Raw genomic sequence first — 20030 nt, 5'->3', positions numbered from 1 at the left:
CGGAGGAGCTATTTGAAATTCTTAACGAGAAGCAGAATGCTTGAGTCCAGGAATCCAGGGCAGCCTTGTGAAGTAGGCATGGGAAAATGGAATTGTCATTTTATCTCTGAAGGGATATTGTATTAAACAAAGTGGGGGTGGGGGTGCGGGATACAGAGACGCTTTGTAGCTTCCCTGGAGGACTGAACAATAAGAAATATCGAGGGCAGCAGGAAGAACTGAGATTAGAACAAAGAATGAACTTCCCCAGGCCCTGGAACCAGGGGCCAGGGAGATCTGAAGCATCTGCTTCCTCGGGGGCTTTCTCCTTCTTGTACAAATTGTGAATGGATGTGTGATTTTTATAGAATACAGCAACTAATGAGCATGAAGCTCAATTACCCCACCAAGTTCTCTTTCGATCTTTGATCACACACACACAGAACACTTGGCTGCGATGTGTGTGCGTGTCTGTTTGTGTTCTGCTTGTTTTTCTCAGGATTATCTACTACACACATTTCTGCAGAGCAGAGTCCAGCTTGTCATTTGGAATAGCTACGTAGTATTCCATTGTGCCAGCGAGCCAGAGCTTGCTCAGCCATTCCTTGTGGTTGGGTTATTTCCCATTTTTTTTAATACTGTAAAAGCACAGATATAAATATCTTTATGCCTTTGTCTCCTCTTGGGATATGGTTCCCAGGCTGAATTTCTAGGTCAGAAAGTTTGAGCCATTTTACCTGGATTGCTATGTGTTGCCTCAGCCACCTCCAAAGAGATCTGACAACCCAAATTGCCACCTCCTCTACCTCTGTCCCCACAGCACTGAAGGCATAAGATGCTGTCATTTTTATTTCGTTTTGCTCATTTAATAGGCACATAATAGTACCTTGCAGTTATTTAATTCTCGTTTCTTTCATTGCTAGTGAGACTGGGCACACTTCCATGTGAGGATTTATTGTCTGCTTTTCCTTGTATGTAAACTGTTCATCTCCTCTGACATCTTATCAAGAGAAATCTGGGGGCTGATCTTATATATTTACATCAAGCCTTTACATACTCAGATAGAACATTTTTCTCGGTTATGTCAGCCATTTTTTACTCTTGGGAGCTGTCCAGTTGTGATGTGGATGCTAGCCTGTCCCAGGAGGGTGGGGGTGGGAGTGGCATGGAGTTGTGAGGATTTCTGGACTCTAGAAATATACATATTTCTCTCTCTCTCTCTCTCTCTCTCTCTCTCTCTATATATATATATATATATATATATATATATATATATAGTTTTTTTTCAGAAGAAAAAAAGTCAGGCATGGTGGCTTATGCTTGTAACCTAGCACTTTTTTTTTTTTTTAGATAGAGTCTTGCTCTGTTGCCCAGGCTGCAGTGCAGTGGTGCAATCTCGGTTCGCTGCAAACTCCGCCTCCCGGGTTCAAGCAATTGTCTTGCCTCAGCCACCTGAGTAGCTGAGATTACAGGCCTATGCCACCACAACCAGCCAATTTTTGTATTTTTTAGTAGAGACAGGGTTTTGCCATGTTGGCCAGCCTAGTCTTGAACTGCTGGCCTCAGGTGATCCTTCTACCTCAGCCTCCCAAAGTGTTGAGATTACAGGTGTGAGCCATCACCCCTCGGCAGTCCCAGCACTTGGAGAGGCTTAGGTGGGCAGATTGCTGGAACCCAGGAGTTTGAGACTAGCCTGGGCAGCATGGCAAAACCCCGTCTCTACAAAAAATACAAAAATTAGCTGGGCATGGTGGTGCACTCCTGTGGTCCCAGCTACTTAGAGGCTGAAGTGGGCAGATCACCTGAGCCCGGGAGTTTGAGACTGCAGTGAGCTGTCATCACACCACTGCACTCCAGCCTGGGTGACGAGTGAAACCATGTAACAACAACAACAACAACAACAAAGATAAAAGAAAGAAAAATCCAGTCCGATGGCACCTCCTTTCTGGGCTCCTGTTTTCCTAGGAACAAAATGGCTGGGCTGAGAGGACAGCCAGTTGCCAAGACCAGTCTGGGGGATTACTAGTGGAATGAGAAGCATTGCTGGAGGCCTTAGTGGGCCACTGTGCAGAGGCTGGCAGCCCCCTGTAGTCATGTGCATTTCCGGACCATTATTTTCTCCCACTCACTGTGGGAGAAGCAGCGAAAAATTGAAACCGAATCATCATTACAAGTTCTGGCTCATCCTCAGTAAAGCACAGTGGTTAAAGGAGCGGCTTCTGGAGCAGACAGACCTAGGGTCATATCTCAGTGTCTTTCTTTCTTTTTTTTTTTTCCATAGAGCTGGAGTCTTGCTCCATTGCCCAGGCTAGAGTGCAATGGTGTGATCATAGCTCACTGCAGCCTCAAACTCCTGGGCTCAAGCGATCCTCCTGCCTCAGCCTCCCAAGTAAGACTACAGGCACGCACCATTTTTTGTGGAGATGCGGTCTTGCTGTGTTGCCCAGACTGGTCTCAAACTTCTGGCCTCAAGTGATTCTTCCGTGCCTCAGCCTCTCAAAGTGTTGGGATTACAGACGTGAACAATTGTGCCCAGCCTCAGTGTCTTTGTACACCAGGAATGTGGTTTTGGGTAAAATAGGACCTCTCGAAGCCTTCACGTCTTCAGCTGTTAAGCAGTATTTTGGTTATGGCTGGGAAGGTAAAAAAACCTTTCCAAAATGTTGTGGCTGAAAACAACCACCATTTTATTCTGTTTCACGGTTTTGTGGATGAGGAATTCAGATGAAGCTTGATTGGGTGATTCTTCTGCACTATGCAGCATCAACTGGGTCACTTGGTAGTATTTAGCTGGGGCTGGGCTGGCCTGGAAGACATAAGATGGCTTCACTTTTCTTTGAGACAGAGTCTTGCCATGTTGCACAGGCTGGTCTGGAATTCCTGGCCTCAAACAATCCTTCCTGACTCAGCCTCCCAAGCCAAGATAGATGACTTCATTCTTTTTTTTTTTTTTTTTTTTGAGACTGAGCTTTACTCTCGTTGCCCAGGCTGGAGTGCAATGGCGCGATCTCGGCTCACTGCAACCTCCGCCTCCTGGGTTCAAGCGATTCTCCTTCCTTAGCCTCCCGAGTAGCTGGAATTACAGGCATGCACCACCACGCCCGGCTAATTTTTTGTATTTTTAGTAGAGATGGGGTGTCTCCATGTTGGTCAGGCTGGTCTCGAATTCCCAACCTGAGGTGATCAGCCCATCTCGGCCTCCCAAAGTGCTGGGATTATAGATGTGAGCCACTGAGCCTGGCCGACTTCATTCTTACATTTGGTTCTCCACATAGTCCCAAGTCCTCTTCACGTGCACTCTCCCACAGGGTGACATGGTAGCTGAGGGCTCAAAGAGTAAAGGTTCAAACATAGGAAGAGGAAGCTGCCAGTCTCTTTAGGGCTGGGCCAGAAAGTGGCATGGTATCACTTTTGCCATATTTTATTGGTGAAGCGGTGACGGAGTCTATGATGGAAGGAGTGATAAAGAATTTGACACCATCCTTAATCTGTCAAAAGCGGGGATAAAAATACTCCTAAGCCAGGTGCGGTGACTCATGCTTGTAATCCCAGCATTTTGGGAGGCCGAGGAGGGAGGATTAGATGAGTAGAAGAGTTCAAGACCAGCCTGGGCACATAGTGATCCCTTGTCTCTACAGAAAATAAAGAATATTAGCTGTTCATAGTGGCGTGTGTTTGTAGTTTCAGCTACTCAGGGGGCTGAAGTGGGAGGATCCCTTGAGCCCAGGAAGTGGCGGATACAGTGAGCAGAGATCGTGCCACTGCATTCCCAGCCTGCGTGACAGTGAGATCCTGGAGATCCTGTCTCAAAAAAAACAAAACAAAACAAATCACAATACAGAAACTCCTAGGGCTAGGAGGAGTAAATGAGCTATCGCATGCAGAGGCAGATTTACCATGAAAAAAATGAAACTTCAACCATGGGGCTCCTTAACTGAACAGTTTCTTCCACATCCGGGCATCTAATTTTGTATTAATAATTCTCCTTTTTCCTTTTGCTCAAAGAGGCCCCTCCAACTGTATAAGAATCAGACCCTACCCATTTTGGCTCTGTCCTGAATGCCAGTATCAGTACTTACTAAGCACACTGCCTGGCGCAGAGAGATGCTCAACACGGGGCCCCTCCAGGCACTGGGCTGGCGCCTGGTCCCCTCTCTGCGCCTGAGGAGAGTGCTCCTCCTCTCACTCTGTCCTTTCCATCTTTTCAGGATCATTTCTTCTCCTTTCTTCAAAATGAAAGTAAAACATGCTGGGAATAATTTCATAATCACAAAATTGCCCTCCCAATTGGCCTCTGCCTCTACTCCCTGACCTCACCTCCTACCAGGGAGGTGGGCCTTTCCCTGGGCATCGTGCCAAGTTCTTAGCTGGGCCCTCTAGAATTTCTAAAGGAAATCAGGCTGAAGAGGGGAAAACCAGCAGGGGGAGGCAGCATTCCCGGTGCCCAGTATGGTCTAGGAGGCATTGAAATTCCAGGGCCGATGTCCTGAGACAAAGATCATAATGAGACAGGAAGGTGGCAAAGGAAGGATCCATTTGCATGACAATAATTGAGCCAAGAATAGAAAGCCACAGGGATACAAGGGTGAGGCTGGCAGCTGAGCTGGGCTAAACCTCACAAATCAGACTACCCAGCTCTGCTCTGCAGGAGAAGGGAGGCTGAGCCCTGGGCCAGGCTTGGCAGGGAGGGAATGGGGAGGACATGGCCCCAGGGCATTGTGGGAACACTGGCCAGGCTGGACTTTGCCTTTATTCTCGTCCTTCAGCCGGGAGGTTGCCTTTGCTTGCCTTTGCCTTTGAGGCTCTGTGGCTGTGGGGCTGAGTGGGCACCATGGCAGCTCAGAAAGATCTCTATGACGCCATTGTGATTGGGGCAGGCATCCAGGGCTGCTTCACTGCATACCACCTGGCCAAACACAGGAAGAGGGTCCTCCTGCTGGAGCAGGTACTGTGTCCCTTCTGCACCCCTGACCTTAAGGACTGTCCTACCCACCTTCCCTGTAGAGGGGTTTCCAGAGCCAGCAGGCTGCAGGGCAAGGCCAAAGGGCCTGAATCATCAAAAATTCTGTGTAATTTGTATCTTAGCTGCCTAGTGTGTTTCATGAAAATTCAAAGAAGTTTCACATCCCTCACACCCACATCTAGGCGTATTTTCTCTTCCTCCTGCCTCCTAGTTCCTGCCCTTGACCAAGCATCCCAGGCCCTGTTCTCCTCCTTCTCACTACTCTGTCTCTTCTGTGCCCAAATGGTTGATCCGACCCAGAAAAATAATTGGTTCTGGGTAACCTAAAGTAAAGGTAATTTTGCCTAGAGGCAAATGTTGATTTATCAGCCTAAGGGGTAGGAGTCTGCCCTGCATATTCCCGGCCTAGAAGCTTCTGTTTGTTTCTGCCACCTCCAGATAATAGCAGCCTCCTCGTTTGATACATGATCAGTGAGACCGAGGTCTTATTTTTCCCACTATGCAGTGCAGTTTGCAGTGACCGCTGCATGTGTGGGTGGGCGCTGTGTCTGCAGGCTCCTTCGAGGACAGGGCGGCCCAGCTATCAGCAGAGCTTCTCACTGCAGTGGGCTCTCCTGTCCATTCTGCCTGCAGCTACCCAGGCTGGCTACGGTTTGCTCTTCTTGGTAACGAGCCAGAGTAGTTAGAAACCTTTTTCATTTCTCTATCAGTTTTCTCAAAGCCCAAGGGATTCCTGGTTCATCCTCTCAGGAAACTCATTGTTGCTGAATCCTGAGGTGGTTCTCTTACCCTGAGTGATCTGTAGCCACAGAGAAGTAAAGTCACCATCAGTTCCCTTGTTCGTAAAATGAAGGGGTGAGACTAGCATGATCTGGAAGGTTTTTTCTAATTTTGCTTCCTTATGAATTGAAGTGAGGTGAGATTGCAGCAGGATGGCTGAAGACTAGCTAACAAAGAAACTTCTGGATATGAACGATGTTAGCAAAAAAGAAGCCCAAGTTAGGGCTATTGAACAACTTCTGTCTTGATTGCCGAGTCAGTAAATTGGTCATAAAGAAAGAATTTGGAAAGATTGTATGGATTTTTTTTTTTTTTTTTTTTTTGAGACAGGATCTCACTCTGTTGCCAGGCTGGGTGCGGCTGTGCAATCATAGTTCACTGCAGCCTCAAACTCCTGGGCTCCAGCAGTCCTCCTACCTCAGCCTCCCAAGCCACTGGGATTAAAAATACCACCACACCTGGCTAGCTTTTAAATTTTTGAGGAGACGAGATCTTGCTATATTGACCAAGCTGGTCTTGAATTCCCGCGTTCAAATGATCTTCCTATGCGTAATCTTTCCCTGGATTGTGTGGAAATATTTGAAGGATAAATGACTCCTGGTTGACAGCACACGCTGTGTGTGAGGGGTGATGGCTTCCTTCGTCTCTCTTGTTTTCCACTTCCAGTTCTTTCTACCACATTCCCGAGGAAGCTCCCATGGACAGAGCCGGATAATCCGAAAGGCATACCTGCAAGACTTTTACACCCGGATGATGCATGAGTGCTATCAGATATGGGCCCAACTGGAGCACGAGGCTGGAACCCAACTGCACAGGTGGGCTGCGGGAGGAATTCCTTGAATCATGCGGCTCCGTACCCGCAGGTGCTTGTAGTGTGTGAAGGGGCAGTGCCATGGAACATTGGGAATGCAATGGGAGGGACACTAGGGCTCAGGAAGTACCAGACGCATGGGAGAGTTCTGCTGTCGTGGTGGTCACCCCACAGGTCCAGCTGACTCTGGCCAGGCTCTGAGTTGCAGGACTGGGTTCAGGTCATGGGTCCAAGGCTAGCAGAAGCAGTACTGGAAAGCCTGCTGGCAAGGCACCATGTGGCAGATGCCCCGAGTGGCGTGGGAATCTGCTGGAGTGTGTACTTTCAACTCCGCAGAGGCCTCTGCCAGTCTTTTAGGGGAGGGGTTGGGATAGAGGAGGAGGCTACTATCAAGATTCTTTATATCCAACCAGTATCATAACTTTTCCTGCGGGGTCCTCACCCCCCATAGCAACCCTAGAAACCCATTTTGTTCTCTCGGAATACCTTTTCCTGTAAGAAGAAAATGGGGCTGTTCCCCAGGCTGGGTTGCTTGCCCGGGAGTGAGCCTGCACCTCTTTCTTGGCTGCCTTCGTGGCTCGCTCCAAACCTTGTCCTTTCAAGTACTCGTGATGCAATGGGAACTTTAACCACCCCGCCTCCCCTCCCACCTCCTCTGTGACTCTTCACTGAGCTTCCAACAAACCCTGGCTCTACTGTCACCTGGCTCTGCCCTATAGGGTGGCAGTTTTTTTAATGGCCAGGAACCAAGAGGTTACTGTTCTATTGCAAAAACAACATTAACTTAAGAACAAAGTGAAATCCATTATGCAAATACAGCCGGGACAGCTAATTACAGATTTATTCAGAGGCAGCTAATGCACCCAGCACCCAAATAAAGGAGCATGTCTTGCTGTGGGGTGGCCTGGCAGAGGGACTCTTCTCTGTCAGATGTCTGTGAATACTGCTCAGCATCTTTTGCTAAAAGAATCGCCCTGGGCCTTGGAGGGCACTCTTCTTCCCAGCACACGATGAGACAACTAAGAGATGCTAGAGTGTCTGGAATCTCTGAGGGAGAAGAGTCCGGAGTGAGACAGGCTTAGGCTTGACTTCATGTTCTACTCGTCACCAGCTATGTGATCTTGGAAGTTTCTTGACTTCTCTGTGCCTCAGTTTTTCTCATAGGGCTCTGTGAGGATTAAATGAGACTTTTGTGAAATACTTGGCCCAGTGTCTAGCACCTTTCTATAAGGGGCAGCCCTTTCCATCTATTCTGTGTCAGCTGCATCCTGTTCCATTGAGCGACAGGGGAAGAAAGGCAGGAGACAGATGAATGCAATAGCCACAGAAACCAAGGGGAGCGGCGGCAGGAAAGAGGGAGAGGGACCCTTGGGTAGGACAGTCTCAGAAGCACACAGTCCTCCTCTTTGGCAGGAGGACAGGAATTTGGGAGGGCTTTGGAACTGGGCCTGGCTCTAAATCTCAGCTCTGACACATTCAGCTGTGTGGTTTGGAATGCGCTGTTGAACCTCCGGCGAGACTCAGATTTTTCATCTGTGAAGTAGGGATACTAATACCTGTGTTGTGGTGCTGGTGTGAGGTAATGGGCTTAGAACAGCACCTGGAAAACCATCTTCCTCCTCCTCTTCACAATATATTTGGTGTTTACAGTAAGAAACTACACTGGGCGCGGTGGCTTACGCCTATAATCCCAGCACTTTGGGAGACTGAGGCAGGTGGGTTAACTGAGGTCAGGGGTTCAAAACCAGCCTGGCCAAAATGGTGAAACTCCTACTAATACAAAAATTAATCAGGCATGGTGGCAGACACCTGTAATCCCGCTATTAGGGAGACTGAGGCAGAAGAATCACTTGAACCCGGGAGGTAGAGGTTGCAGTGAGCCAAGATTGTGTTACTGTACTCCAGCCTGGGTGACAGAGTGAGGGTCTGTCTCAAAAAAAGAGAGAAAGAAAAGAAACTCGGAGCTGTTCTAAGTATCTGATACCTATAACTCATTCCGTTCTCCCCACAACCTCATGAGAGGATTGCTGCCAGACACTCAGCGTCTTATCCCATTAATGCAAATCACAGAATTACTATACTCTTAAGTCTAGAATAGAGGTTGGCCAGTTTTTTCTGTAAATGGCCACCTAGTAAGTATCTTAGGCTTTGCAGGCCATGTGGTCTCTGTTACAATTATCCAACTCTGCCACTGTAGCGTGAAAGCAAGATGTAAATAAGTGAGCCTGGGTGTATTCTAATAAAACTTTATTTATAGACACTGAAATTTGAACTTCATATAGTTTTCAGGTGTCACTCTACATTATTCTTCTTTGAATTAAAAAAGTCAGCAATTTAAAATTTTAAAAACCATCTCAGCTGACGGACCAGACAAAAACAGGCAGAAGGCCAGATTTGGTCCCCAGGTGGCAGCTTGCTGGTCCTGGGCCTGGCAGATACTTCAAACTGGTTAACTTGTCCACTTCTGTCTCCAAGTAAGTTCATGCCTAAATCATCCAAGGTCAAAAGACTGCTCCTGTGCATTTAAAGACAGGGAAATATCATGGTACCTCTTAAAAGACCATTTTGATGTCTCACAGCCCCAGTTATGAAAAATGAAAAGTAATGTGAATATGCTTTAAAAACCTCTAAAGTGTTATAGAGTGCTAAGTATTCTTACCATTGTTGTTATTATTCTATTATTAAAAGTCCTCTCTTACGGCTAGGCTAATGTACTCAGGAACACTAATTTATTTGGTTCTTTTACTTAGCAGGGACACAGAACAGATATTTCCCAGTCTCAGAATGGTATCTAAATACAGCTCTACTACCTTTGGGCTAAAAGCCATTTTAATTCCTTTAGCTTTTACTGATTCTGGTTTTCTAAATGATTCCTCATCGGTGTGGTTCTTACGTCTCCCCAGGTTCTTCTAGAAGAACCAGCACAATACCACAATACTACTGATAGATATGAACATGCTTAATGCTATTTGATGATGATTAAACAAACAAACCAAAAAACCTTTGGGAGTTGACAGTTCAGGTGGCTGTCCAGTGCTTTTCATTCTGTTCAGCTGCTTCCTATGACAGTGGCATACTAAACATGACTGGGTTTGGTATATTTGCATATATTCTGGGAACAGACAATGACACATGTGTCAGATCACAAGGTCTGAATCTTTTGTGTGTGTACAGCCAGGACGCTGATTCCAACAGCAAAACCCAGCTCCCTGGCCCGTCTCTTTCCTGCCCCGCCTTCTCCCTTTGAGTCCTACTATCTAGCTCCTGACCCGGGCTGCCCCTGCTTAGCTGACAATATCAGACAAGATCACAGCCGTAGGCAGTACAGCTGCTGGCAGAACCTGGTGGCCCCCTCTGCAGCTGCTGCTTCTTGTGTCTGCGAAGTGTCTGGCTTGTCAGCCACATCCCCTCCCTGGAGCAGTCTTTGTTAACCAATTCCACCTCGGCCCACTGAGCAGAAGATGAAACGCCGAGCACTCCTCCAAAACCAACAAAGACAGCAGCCATTACCAAGTCCCCATTCGAAGCCCTTCCCCAAGGTGACTCAGAGCTGGCTTGCCTGGCATTTTTAATCCAGAGAGAGGAGAGCTGGAGCTTGGGATGGGAGATGAGAGGTGCAGGGAGAGCAGCCTCCCCTCCCAATTCCTCCCCACTCCATCGTGCACCCTGTCCTGCCATAGTAACTGGTGGAAATCCCTGATCACCAACTCCCTACATCACATCTGAGGCATTAGTCGGGCCATAGAGGAGTCAACACGGCCCTTGGGAGGAATCTTCAATTACTTCTTCCTAGTGCTGGGTGAAGCTAGGTCTGGAGGAAGGAATAGTTCATATCAAATGCTCCTGACTCAGCTGATGGGCATTCTGGGAGCTGTACTCTTTTCTAGGGTTCCCTGGCAACCCAAGCGCTGGCTTTAAGTCCTTCTCTGTAGCTAGTCCTGACCATTCATTTCCTGGTCAAATTTCCTCTGGCAGATGACCTTGTCTCTTCTCACCCTTCTCTTTCCCAAACTTTGCAGCCCAGGTCTAAGCAGAAAAAAGAAGACAGGGAGGCCATGAGCACAGGGGTGAGAAATTGATGCAGAACGAGCAGTCTATTTGTTGGTATCTAGAAAAAGCCATTAAGAAAATAAGCACTTAAATGATTTTCAATCTGCCCATGGAAGTCATCTGTCTTCATACTGGGGGGAAAAGGCCCATTCTCCAAGCCCGGTTTTGACTGACTGGTTTCCAATTCTCTAAGCACTTCCCATAGGAGCCTCTCACCTATCTCCCATAATGACAGGCCTTTGCATTTCCAGGCAGTGTTTTACATTTATTTCCGATTTGCTCATAATGGTCAAAAATCTCTCTCCAATCCAAGGCATTTCTCCAGCAGCGCACGGTTTCCCTCAGGCCAAATGGCTCAGCTGTGATCCACGGAAAATGAGAATTTCCCAAACACATCTTCGGACTAGGGGAGGGTCCGGCATCACACATTCGGATGGAAAATTTCCCGCTGTTAGATCAATATCTGGGCTAAGAAATAAATGCCACAGGGGCAGAGAGCTGGAGCAAAATGATTACAATCGGCACAATTACATTCACCGGCGGAATCAGCTCACTGATTACTCCCAGGAATGGGGAGCTCCCGCTTCATCTACCACAGGACGGCTTGGGAATTAGAACATCACTCAGCATTTCATAATTCTACAGATTTGCCCATTGTCTTGGCATGCGTTCATTTTTCCCATACGGTACATCCCCGTAAGAGGTGTTATTTCAAGGAAAGAAGGAAAGAAGGAGGAAGAAAAGGAGGATGAAACGATGGAAAAAGGGAAAGGAAATCTCAGAGCATATGAGAGGCCAAGGCTGGTATAGCAGGCAGAGGTTAGAATATGCTGCTCTGGAATTTCCGGGTCAGGGATCTCACGTTACATCTGCTTAGGTGTGGTTTAAGCCAGGTCTCTCCCAGAATCCCACCCAGCCAGGACCCTATTGGGTAAAAAGGGCTCAAGGAAATATACATACGTGACTTCATACTTATTTGTTGACTAAGAAGTTTACTAGGGCTGAGCACAGGGGATCATGCTTGTAATCCTAGCACTTTGGGAGGTCAAGACAGGAGTTTGAGACAGGCCTGGGCAACACAGCAAGTGACCCTTGTGTTGACAAAACACAAACAATTAGCCAAGTGTGGTGCCTCATGCCTGTAGTCCCAGATGTTTGGGAGGCCAAGGCAGGAGGATTGCTTGAGGCCAGGAGTTTGAGACAGGCCTGTGCAACACAGTGAGACCCCTATGTCTACACACACGAAATTAGCCAAGTGTGGTGGCATGCGCCTGTAGTCCTAGATACTTGGAGGGCTGAGGCAGGAGGAGCTCACTCACGGCTGCAGTGTGCTGTGAATGTGCCACTGCACTCCAGCCTGGGTGATAGAGTGAGACCCTATCTCCATAGAAACAAAAAATATTTGGCCAGGCACAGTGCTCACATCTGTAATCCCAGCACTTTGGGAGGCCAAGGCAGGTGGATCCCAAGGTCAGGAGTTCGAGCCCAGCCTGGCCAACATGGTGAAACCCCCGTATCTACTAAAAGAAAATACAAAAATTAGCTGGGGGTTGTGGCGCGCACCTGTAATTCCAGCTGCTCTGGAGGCTGAGGCAGGAGAATCGCTAAAACCTGGGGTGCGGAGGTCGCAGTGAGCTATCGCGCCCCTGCACTCCAGCCTGGGTGACAGAGTAAGACTCCATCTTGGGAAAAAAAAGTTGACTAGGCAAGTTTTTATTACCTCTGACCCAACGCGAAGTTCTTTTTGGGGCCACAGAACAAAGACGGTGTGCTGCGAGCAGGGACGTCCACGGCGTCTCTCCTCTGTTGAGTGTTGCAAAGGCACAGCTCTCGTTGCTATTCGCTGGTGGTGAATGCTGGGTAGGCGGGGGCCGTGGCAAATGGATTGGGCACACCGCGCGGCTCTGTGTACTGACACCCGCCCCAGGGCCTACTGTGTCCCTACCCCCTCCCAATCTTCTCTTTAATCCCCCCAACCAGATAATGTGGGATTTGGAAGCATGTAATATCCATGAGACTCCATTATAGGCTATTACGAGCTTTATACGCACTACCTGGGGATGTACCAGGCCGCTGCTGGGCAGTGCAGCAGCTGAAACGGAGAAGGACCACAGGAACGGTCCCAAAGGCCAGAGTGACTCTTCCATTGTTTCTATCCGTTCCCCCCACCCCCAAAAGGAGCTCTATCTGGTCTCTTGTGACAGAGAGGCAGGAAGCATGAAAGAGAAACAGCTTTTACTCCCTTAGGGAGCGAAAGCATAGAGGGAGGTACAGGGAGAAACAAAATCGGAGTCACTGAATGCATTGCTGGAGCTCTGGGAGACCGTCTACCAGTGTTTCCGCATGAGAACGCCATTGGAATTTGGGGTGGAATCTTCTCGAGCATTGCAGGTGTAGCATCCCTGGCCCCTGCCGACCGAATAGGAGTGGCAGCCCCAGGCATTGTGCCAACTACAGAAATGGCTCATGCCATTTTCAGTTGTCCCTGGGAGGGTGGGTGGGTGAGCCGGGGGTACCATCCTGGTGTGGAACCATCAGCAGTTCAACAGGCATGTTACAGAGGAGGAATCTGGGCCCAGAGAGGTGAGCGACCTGATCAAGGTCATGCTAAGGTGAAGCCAGGACTAGAGACAGAGCCAGGTTTCCCAGTGTAAGACCCTTCTCACAAAACAGGCTGCCTCTAAGGAACTGAGAGACAGAGACAGACACACAGGAAGGCACAAACATATCTGACAAGAAAGAGAAAGAGGAAAGGGGCCAGAGCAGAGGGTGGCGTGGAAGCGGGGAGGCAGAGGAGAATACAGAACAGAGAGATCAAAATAGTGAATGGGGTCAGGGACAGGAGGAAGGCGAGGAAATCTCATCAAATTGACTGAACTTCCACCACTTCCAAGCCATGGAACATGAAAGAGGACTTAGATCTCTGCCCTCAAGGGCAGGATGGGTCCTGAGAAGGGGGATAGGGGACAAGAAAACCAGTAGTGAGAGCCAAGGGCGGACTTGGGAATGGGCTGGAAATCAGCATGAGAATACTGGGACTCTACCAACTGACTCTAGATGGCTTCACCTGTTCTCTAAATACGAGGCCATGACTCCTCTCAGGGCCTACACCTGGACCCGAGATCTCTCCTAAAGGAGAGCAAATGGCCCAGGGCTTTGCCTTCTTTTGTTTTGAGACAGGGACTTGCTCTCTCAACCAGGCTGGAGTGCAGTGGTGCGATCATGGCTCACTGCAAACCTGACCTCCCTGGCTAAAGTGATCCTCCCACCTCAGCCTCCCAAATAGCTGGGATCACAGGCATGCGACACCGCGCTTGGCTAATTTTTAAAAAAAATTTTTACTTTTTGCAGAGACAGGGTCACATGACATTGCCCAGGCGGCTAGTGAACTAATGGCCTCAAGTGATCCTCTTGCCTCAGCCTCGGGAAGTGCTGGGATTACAGGTGTGAGCCACCACATCGGGCCCAGGATTTTGAAACACACCTTCACCTAGGTGACTTATTTCTTAACAGGCAGACTGGATTACTGCTTCTAGGAATGAAGGAGAATCAAGAATTAAAGACAATCCAGGCCATTCTGTCTAGGGAGGGGGTAGAACACCAGTGTCTTTCATCTGAGGAACTGAAGCAACATTTCCCAGATATCCGGTTGACCAGGGGAGAAGTGGGGCTCTTGGACAAGTTCGGAGGAGTTCTCTATGCAGACAAGGCTCTCAGAGCCCTGCAGGTAACGTGGTATAGCAGTGGGGCAATGCAGGTGCTCCCCGCTCTGGGCATCCTGGGTCCCGATCAGCCAGCCCAAGACCCACCCTCTGGATGAGGCCTTTACCCTGCTGGTTTTAGTCTTGACTTTTTGGGCAAGGCAGTGAAATATACACTGCTGGCCTTGTCAATATAGGGCAGGTGTAGATTCTGTACTCTTTTCTGCCCTAGGCGAAAGGCTTTTTGTCCACCAGGGTGAACCACATACAGAACGAATTCACCTTTCCCTGCTCCTGCCCTTTCAGGATGTGGTTGGACAGCTAGGAGGCGTAGTGTGTGACGGAGAGAAGGTGGTGGAGATAAACCCAGGCCTACCAGTCACGGTGAAAACCACCTCCAGGAGCTACCGAGCTAAGAGCTTGGTCATCACAGCCGGTCCTTGGACCAACCAGCTCCTCCGTCCCCTGGGCATTGAGCTGCCTCTCCAGGTAAGAGGAGCTGAAAGCCTGAGAGTTGGTGCTTAAGAGAAGCTTTGGAACCAGATGGAGTCAAACTTGAGTCCTGGATCTACCTCTTGCTGGTGGACAAACTGGGGCAAATTCGTTCACCTCACTGGCCTCAGTTATATCAGCTGTGATATGGGGGATGATAGCTATGTCATAGAGATGTTGGAGAATTGAATTATTAGGCTGGTGCAAAAGAATTTGCAGTTTTACCATTCAAAGTCACGGCAAAAACCACAATTACTTTTGCATCAACCTAATAGATGCTGTATGTAAAACCTTTAGAGGCCACGTGTGGTGGCTGATGCCTATAATCCCAACACTCTGGGAGACTGAGGCAGAGAATTGCTTGAGCCCAGGAGTTTAAGACCAGCCTGGGCAATACAGCGAGGCCCTGTCTTAACAAAAACTAAGAAAAATTAGCCAGGTATGGTGGCATGTGCTTGTAGTTCCAGCCACTCGGGAGTCTGAGGCAGGGAGGATCGCCCTGAGTGTGGGAGGTTGAGGCTGCAGTGAGCTGTGATTCTACCACTGCACTCCAGCTTGGGTGACAGAGCAAGACCCTATCTCAAAAAAAAATGAAACGAAATAAAAATAAAGCCTTTAGAACACAACCTGGCTTATAGTAAGCACTCGATAAATCTGAGGTCTTATTAATTCCCCGAGAGAGAAATAGGGCTGGGGCTGGGTATAGTTATGGGAAAAAACTAAGAACGGGAGAAGAGACAGAGACTTGGAGATCTTTGTGCATCATAACACATGTGACAGGTAGATAAGAGACAAGCATGGATGAATTCAATGGGGTGTTCAGGCTTGTGTTCAAGGGCCTCAGGGCCCCAAAGAAACTGCTCTCATTGCTGTGGGGTTCCATGGCTTTTCTTCATCTCCCACTTCCTCTCCCTGCCTCAAGACTCTGAGGATCAATGTGTGTTATTGGCGACAGATGGTTCCTAGGAGCTATGGTGTGTCCCAGGCCTTTCCGTGCTTCCTGACACTGGGCCTGAGTTCCCATCACATCTATGGACTGCCCGCAGGAGAGTACCCAGAGCTGATGAAGGTGAGCAGAAAGACCGAGATAAGGCTGATAGAGGCCCGTGCAGATTGGGGGCAGCTGCTCTGATTTTCCCCTCCACAGACGCCCTTGGGTCCCGGGGCATTAGCAGGAGTCTGCTTTGCTCTTGGTGATTTGCAAGGAAAGACCCTAAGCTGCCCTGAGGCCCAGCAAAAGGAGCCCTTCCTTTGCAAACATAGAGTGGTTGTAGGGACCAAGAGCTAAGCAGTCTCAGGTGACAGCCTGCAGCACCTGCCAGGAGTGGGAAGGCTGGAATGATGGATGGGACTGTCCTGTGTACACGCCTGCCCCTTGGCTGTGGGTGTGCATGGAAGGCCAGCCCTCGCCATTCACGCTGCTCTGATTGGGAGCCAGGTCAGCTATCACCACGGCAACCATGCAGACCCTGAGGAGCGGGACTGCCCCACAGCACCCGCAGAGAGCCAAGACATCGAGATCCTGAAACGCTTTGTCAGAGATTACTTACCTGACCTGAAGCCCGAACCTGCCATCATCGAGCACTGCATGTACACGGTAAGGGGTCTGGCCAGCCTCCCTGGGCCCCCTCACCATTCTGCAGAAGGGGAGAAGGAGACAGACTTCGCACGGGCCAGGCCTGATTGTTTGACCCCTGACACAGTGTATGACTTTAAACAAAGGAGCTCATTTCTGTGGGTCGGTTCACCTCTACCAGAGAGGGGCCTGTTAGAAATTATTCCTATTCTTCTTCATTAGGAAACTAGGCTACGCCTGGCAGTCAGTCCTTCACTCTGATTCCCAGAAGAGCTCTAAAAGATTTTTTGGCAAGCTCCTCCAGTTGAGCAGGCCTTAGGGACAAAGAGAAGAGACAGATGTCACTAGGGCCTGAGGCATCTTGGCTAAAGTTAGTTTACAAAGATTAACTGAACACCTACTGTGTTCATAGCTCTGTGCGAGAAGAAAGGCAGATGGACAAATGAGAAAGACTGGCATGCCCAGAGGGGCGCTGGCATGCGGGAAGCATCCCTATGTCCCATTCCATCCTTTCTGGAAAGAAATCCAGCCCAGCCCCTTCCTGTCAGAGCTTGCAGTTCTTCCTCTTCCCTGGAGCCTCGAAGGACACGAGGTGTGATTGTTTCTTTCTAGAACACCCCTGATGAGCACTTCATTCTCGATCACCACCCAAAGTACGACAACATTGTCATTGGTGCTGGATTCTCTGGTGAGTCTGAGCTGGGGGGAATGGGGTACCTTAAAGCTGACCGACCTCGGTGCCAGGCAAAATGGTATTTACCACACTCTGAGCTGCTCAGATAGGTGCTGGCCTGGACATTGTCTGTGTAAGGAGGCTGGGCAGTCAGAGAAGGGGTATTCATGGTGGGAGGCTGCTTCTGGCTTTGGGCTGTGATCAGGAGGGCAGTCAGCCCTGTCTGGGTAAGTAGGGGATGTGCAGAGAGCCCAGCCTCTCTGTCTCTGAGGCTGCCTGAGAGTCTGCTCTTCTTTTCCCAGGGCACGGGTTCAAGCTGGCCCCTGTGGTGGGGAAGATCCTGTATGAATTAAGCATGAAATTAACACCATCTTATGACCTGGCACCTTTTCGAATCAGTCGTTTCCCAAGCCTGGGCAAAGCCCATCTTTGACCTCTGGTCAGAAGCCTCCCTTCTGTGCACAGGAGCCAATTTCACAGACGGGGATGTCTCAGATGAAGGGAGTGTCCCTGTGATGTCATCCTTTTCTTCTGCCTCACTTGAATCCCTGTAAACACAGATGATTAAGTCTACCTTCTTTCCTTGGCCAGCTCCCCATTTCGCAACTACTTTCTTGCTCCCAGAATGTTGATCAGATATTCTACAATTGCAGAGGAGTGAGGACCTTTGGGATGGATATATCAGTAAGAAGAGGGCACAAGAACTGGCTCCGGAGACCAAAGCAGTTGTTAAAAATTCTCTTTGTTGGGGGGCCGGACACCTGTAATGGTCGCACTTTGGGAGGCCCACGCGGGCGGATTACCTGAGGCTAGGAGTTCAAGATCAGCCTGGCCAACGTGGTAAAACCCTGTCTCTACTAAAAGTACAAAATTAGCCAGATGTGGTGGCAGATGCCTGTAATCCCAGCTGCTCAGAAGGCTGAGGCAGGAGAATCACTTGAACCCAGGAGGTTGCAGTGAGCTGAGATCTTGCCATTGCATTCCAGCCTGGGCAGCAAGAGTGAGACTCTGTCTCAGAAAAAAAAAAAAAAAAAAAAATTCTCTTTGCTGGGATATTTGAAGAGCGTGGGATGGATCTGAATAAGTCTGCCCAGAGGAGGGTGAGCAAGATGATCTCAGAGATCACTGTGCCCTTGGAGTTCCTTTTCCGAAAGCTAGAGCCAGCCTCCATCACAAATGCCCATACAATCTGGCTTGTCTTCGATGACCAAATAAATATTTGTGGAACAAATAAATAACTGCCCTGCATGAAGTCTGTAGTGGGCTTTCTTTTCTGTGTGACCTCATTTCTTCCAGACTCTAATTGTCTAAATTAGCACCACAGAATCCATTAACCCAGGAACCCTTGGAGTCCTTATCCCCTCAATGTGCTGCACCCCCTTTCTTTGGATTCTTTGTCTCCTCCTCACCCCCTCTCTGGTTCTGTGAAGAGACTCATCTCCCCAGTCTCTCATTAAGGTGTATTGTCAGGCCCTTATGAAGATGGAGCTGTTATACCAGAAAGAAAGAGACACACTCGCTTAGAAACCCTGTTCAATGTTTGAATGTTAAATGTGCCATTTTATTATCATTAGGATTGCGCCCACTTAATGAAACAGCATTAGCACCGAGTCGGCTGGCCTCCTTGCACTAATTGCTTTGGAAGGGAACAGGCTTATAACCACCCCAAGGTGGGTGGAGGGGTGAGGGGTGGAAACAGGGACTCGAGCAAGGCTAGATGCACTCAGATGAAACCTACCTGGAGGATCTCCAGATCAGGCCAGTTTGAGTCCAGAGAACAAGTTAAAATGCCCTGGGGAGAGAAAAACTGGGACTGGGCAGGGAAGGCGGGGATGTGTTATGGGGAGTCACAGGAGGAGGAGGAGCAGGCAGTGAGAATGACAGTACGAATATTCCCAAAGGAAATACAACACGGAGGAAATGATTCTTCAACTGCCTGAGTCCTTAAGGGCCTAGGCACGTGTATCAGTGCTGATTCTACAGTGAGTTAAAAAAGCCAGCCAAGCCCATCAACCCCATGCCAAGTCTGCTTTTTGTGTGCTCTCAGCTGGTTCCCTGAACCTCAGCCTCTATAAAACGGGAATCATCATATCTGTAAATGGGAATAATAATACCGACCAACTCCACAGGGGTGTGTGAGGATCAATTAAGATCATTCATTCATGTATTTGTTCAAAACACAAATACTGAGTGAGCCTCTATTATGTGCCAGGCACTATGTGAGGCACTGTGGATGTATCAGTGAACAAAACAGATAAAAATCCCTGTTCTAAAACAGTATGGTTGTTCCTCAAAAAATTAAAAATAGAATTACCATATGATCCAGCAATTACATTTCTGGTATATGCCCAAAAGAACTGAAAACAGGATCTCAAAGAGTTATTTATATACTCCTGTTCAGAGCAGCATTATTCACGATGGCCAAGAGGCAGAAACAACCCAGGTGTCCACGGATGGATGAATGGATAAACAAAACATGATATGGACATACAGTGTAATGTCATTCAGCCTTAGAAATAGAGGGAATTCTGGCCGGGCCTGGCGGCTCATGCCTGTAATCCCAGCGCTTTTGGAGGCCAAGGGTGGGTGGATCACTTGAGGCCAGGAGTTGGAGACCAGCCTGGCCAGCATGACGAAATCCTGTCTCTACTAAAAATACAAAAATTAGCCAGGGGTGGTGGTACATGCCTGTAATTCCAGCTACTCGGGAGGCTGATACAGGAGAATCACTTGAACCCGGGAGGTGGAGGTCGCAGTAAGCCAAGCGACAGGGCAAGATCTGTCTAAAAATAATAAATAAATGAAGGGAATTCTGATATATGCCACCACATAGATGAAACTCGAGGACATTACGCTAAGTGAAATAAGCCAATCACAAAAAGACAGGTAGTATTATTCCACTCCATCCATACAAGGTATCTAGGGTAGTCAGAGTCATAGAGACAGAAAGTAAATAGCGGTTGCCAGGATCTGGGAGGAGGAAATGGGGATTTGTTTAATGGGTA

The 20030-nt window shown here is 48.6% G+C and overlaps 1 protein-coding gene across 2 annotated transcripts; it reads left to right on the top strand.

Annotated features, from left to right (window-relative positions):
- Positions 1 to 4744: 4744 nt before the first annotated feature.
- On the top strand, positions 4745 to 18295 carry PIPOX (pipecolic acid and sarcosine oxidase). Of its 2 annotated transcripts, none has more exons than XM_010342070.3 (8): positions 4745 to 4924; positions 6389 to 6537; positions 14097 to 14310; positions 14591 to 14773; positions 15732 to 15845; positions 16215 to 16373; positions 16965 to 17040; positions 17328 to 18295. In XM_010342070.3, exons 1-8 carry the CDS (start codon positions 4811 to 4813, stop codon positions 17456 to 17458), a joined length of 1140 nt encoding a protein of 379 aa, XP_010340372.1. In that variant the 5' UTR covers positions 4745 to 4810; the 3' UTR covers positions 17459 to 18295. The 2 variants fall into 2 exon arrangements, with proteins under 2 accessions (XP_010340372.1, XP_003931490.1); XM_003931441.4 differs by having other exon boundaries at positions 15699 to 15845.
- The last annotated feature ends 1735 nt before the right edge of the window (positions 18296 to 20030 follow it).

Source organism: Saimiri boliviensis, chromosome 17 (assembly GCF_048565385.1).
Source record: "Saimiri boliviensis isolate mSaiBol1 chromosome 17, mSaiBol1.pri, whole genome shotgun sequence".
Lineage (NCBI taxonomy): Eukaryota > Metazoa > Chordata > Mammalia > Primates > Cebidae > Saimiri > Saimiri boliviensis.
This window is presented reverse-complemented; position numbering and strand designations above follow the sequence as displayed.

What these genes read in the sequence shown, in the direction of transcription:
- PIPOX (XM_003931441.4), top strand. Translation starts at nt 4,811, where the DNA reads ATGGCAGCTCAGAAAGATCTCTATGACGCCATTGTGATTGGGGCAGGC. An exon ending in AGTACCCAGAGCTGATGAAG is followed by an intron (nt 15,846 to 16,214) that starts GTGAGCAGAAAG and finishes ATTGGGAGCCAG; the next exon opens with GTCAGCTATCACCACGGCAA. An exon ending in CATTGGTGCTGGATTCTCTG is followed by an intron (nt 17,041 to 17,327) that starts GTGAGTCTGAGC and finishes TTCTTTTCCCAG; the next exon opens with GGCACGGGTTCAAGCTGGCC.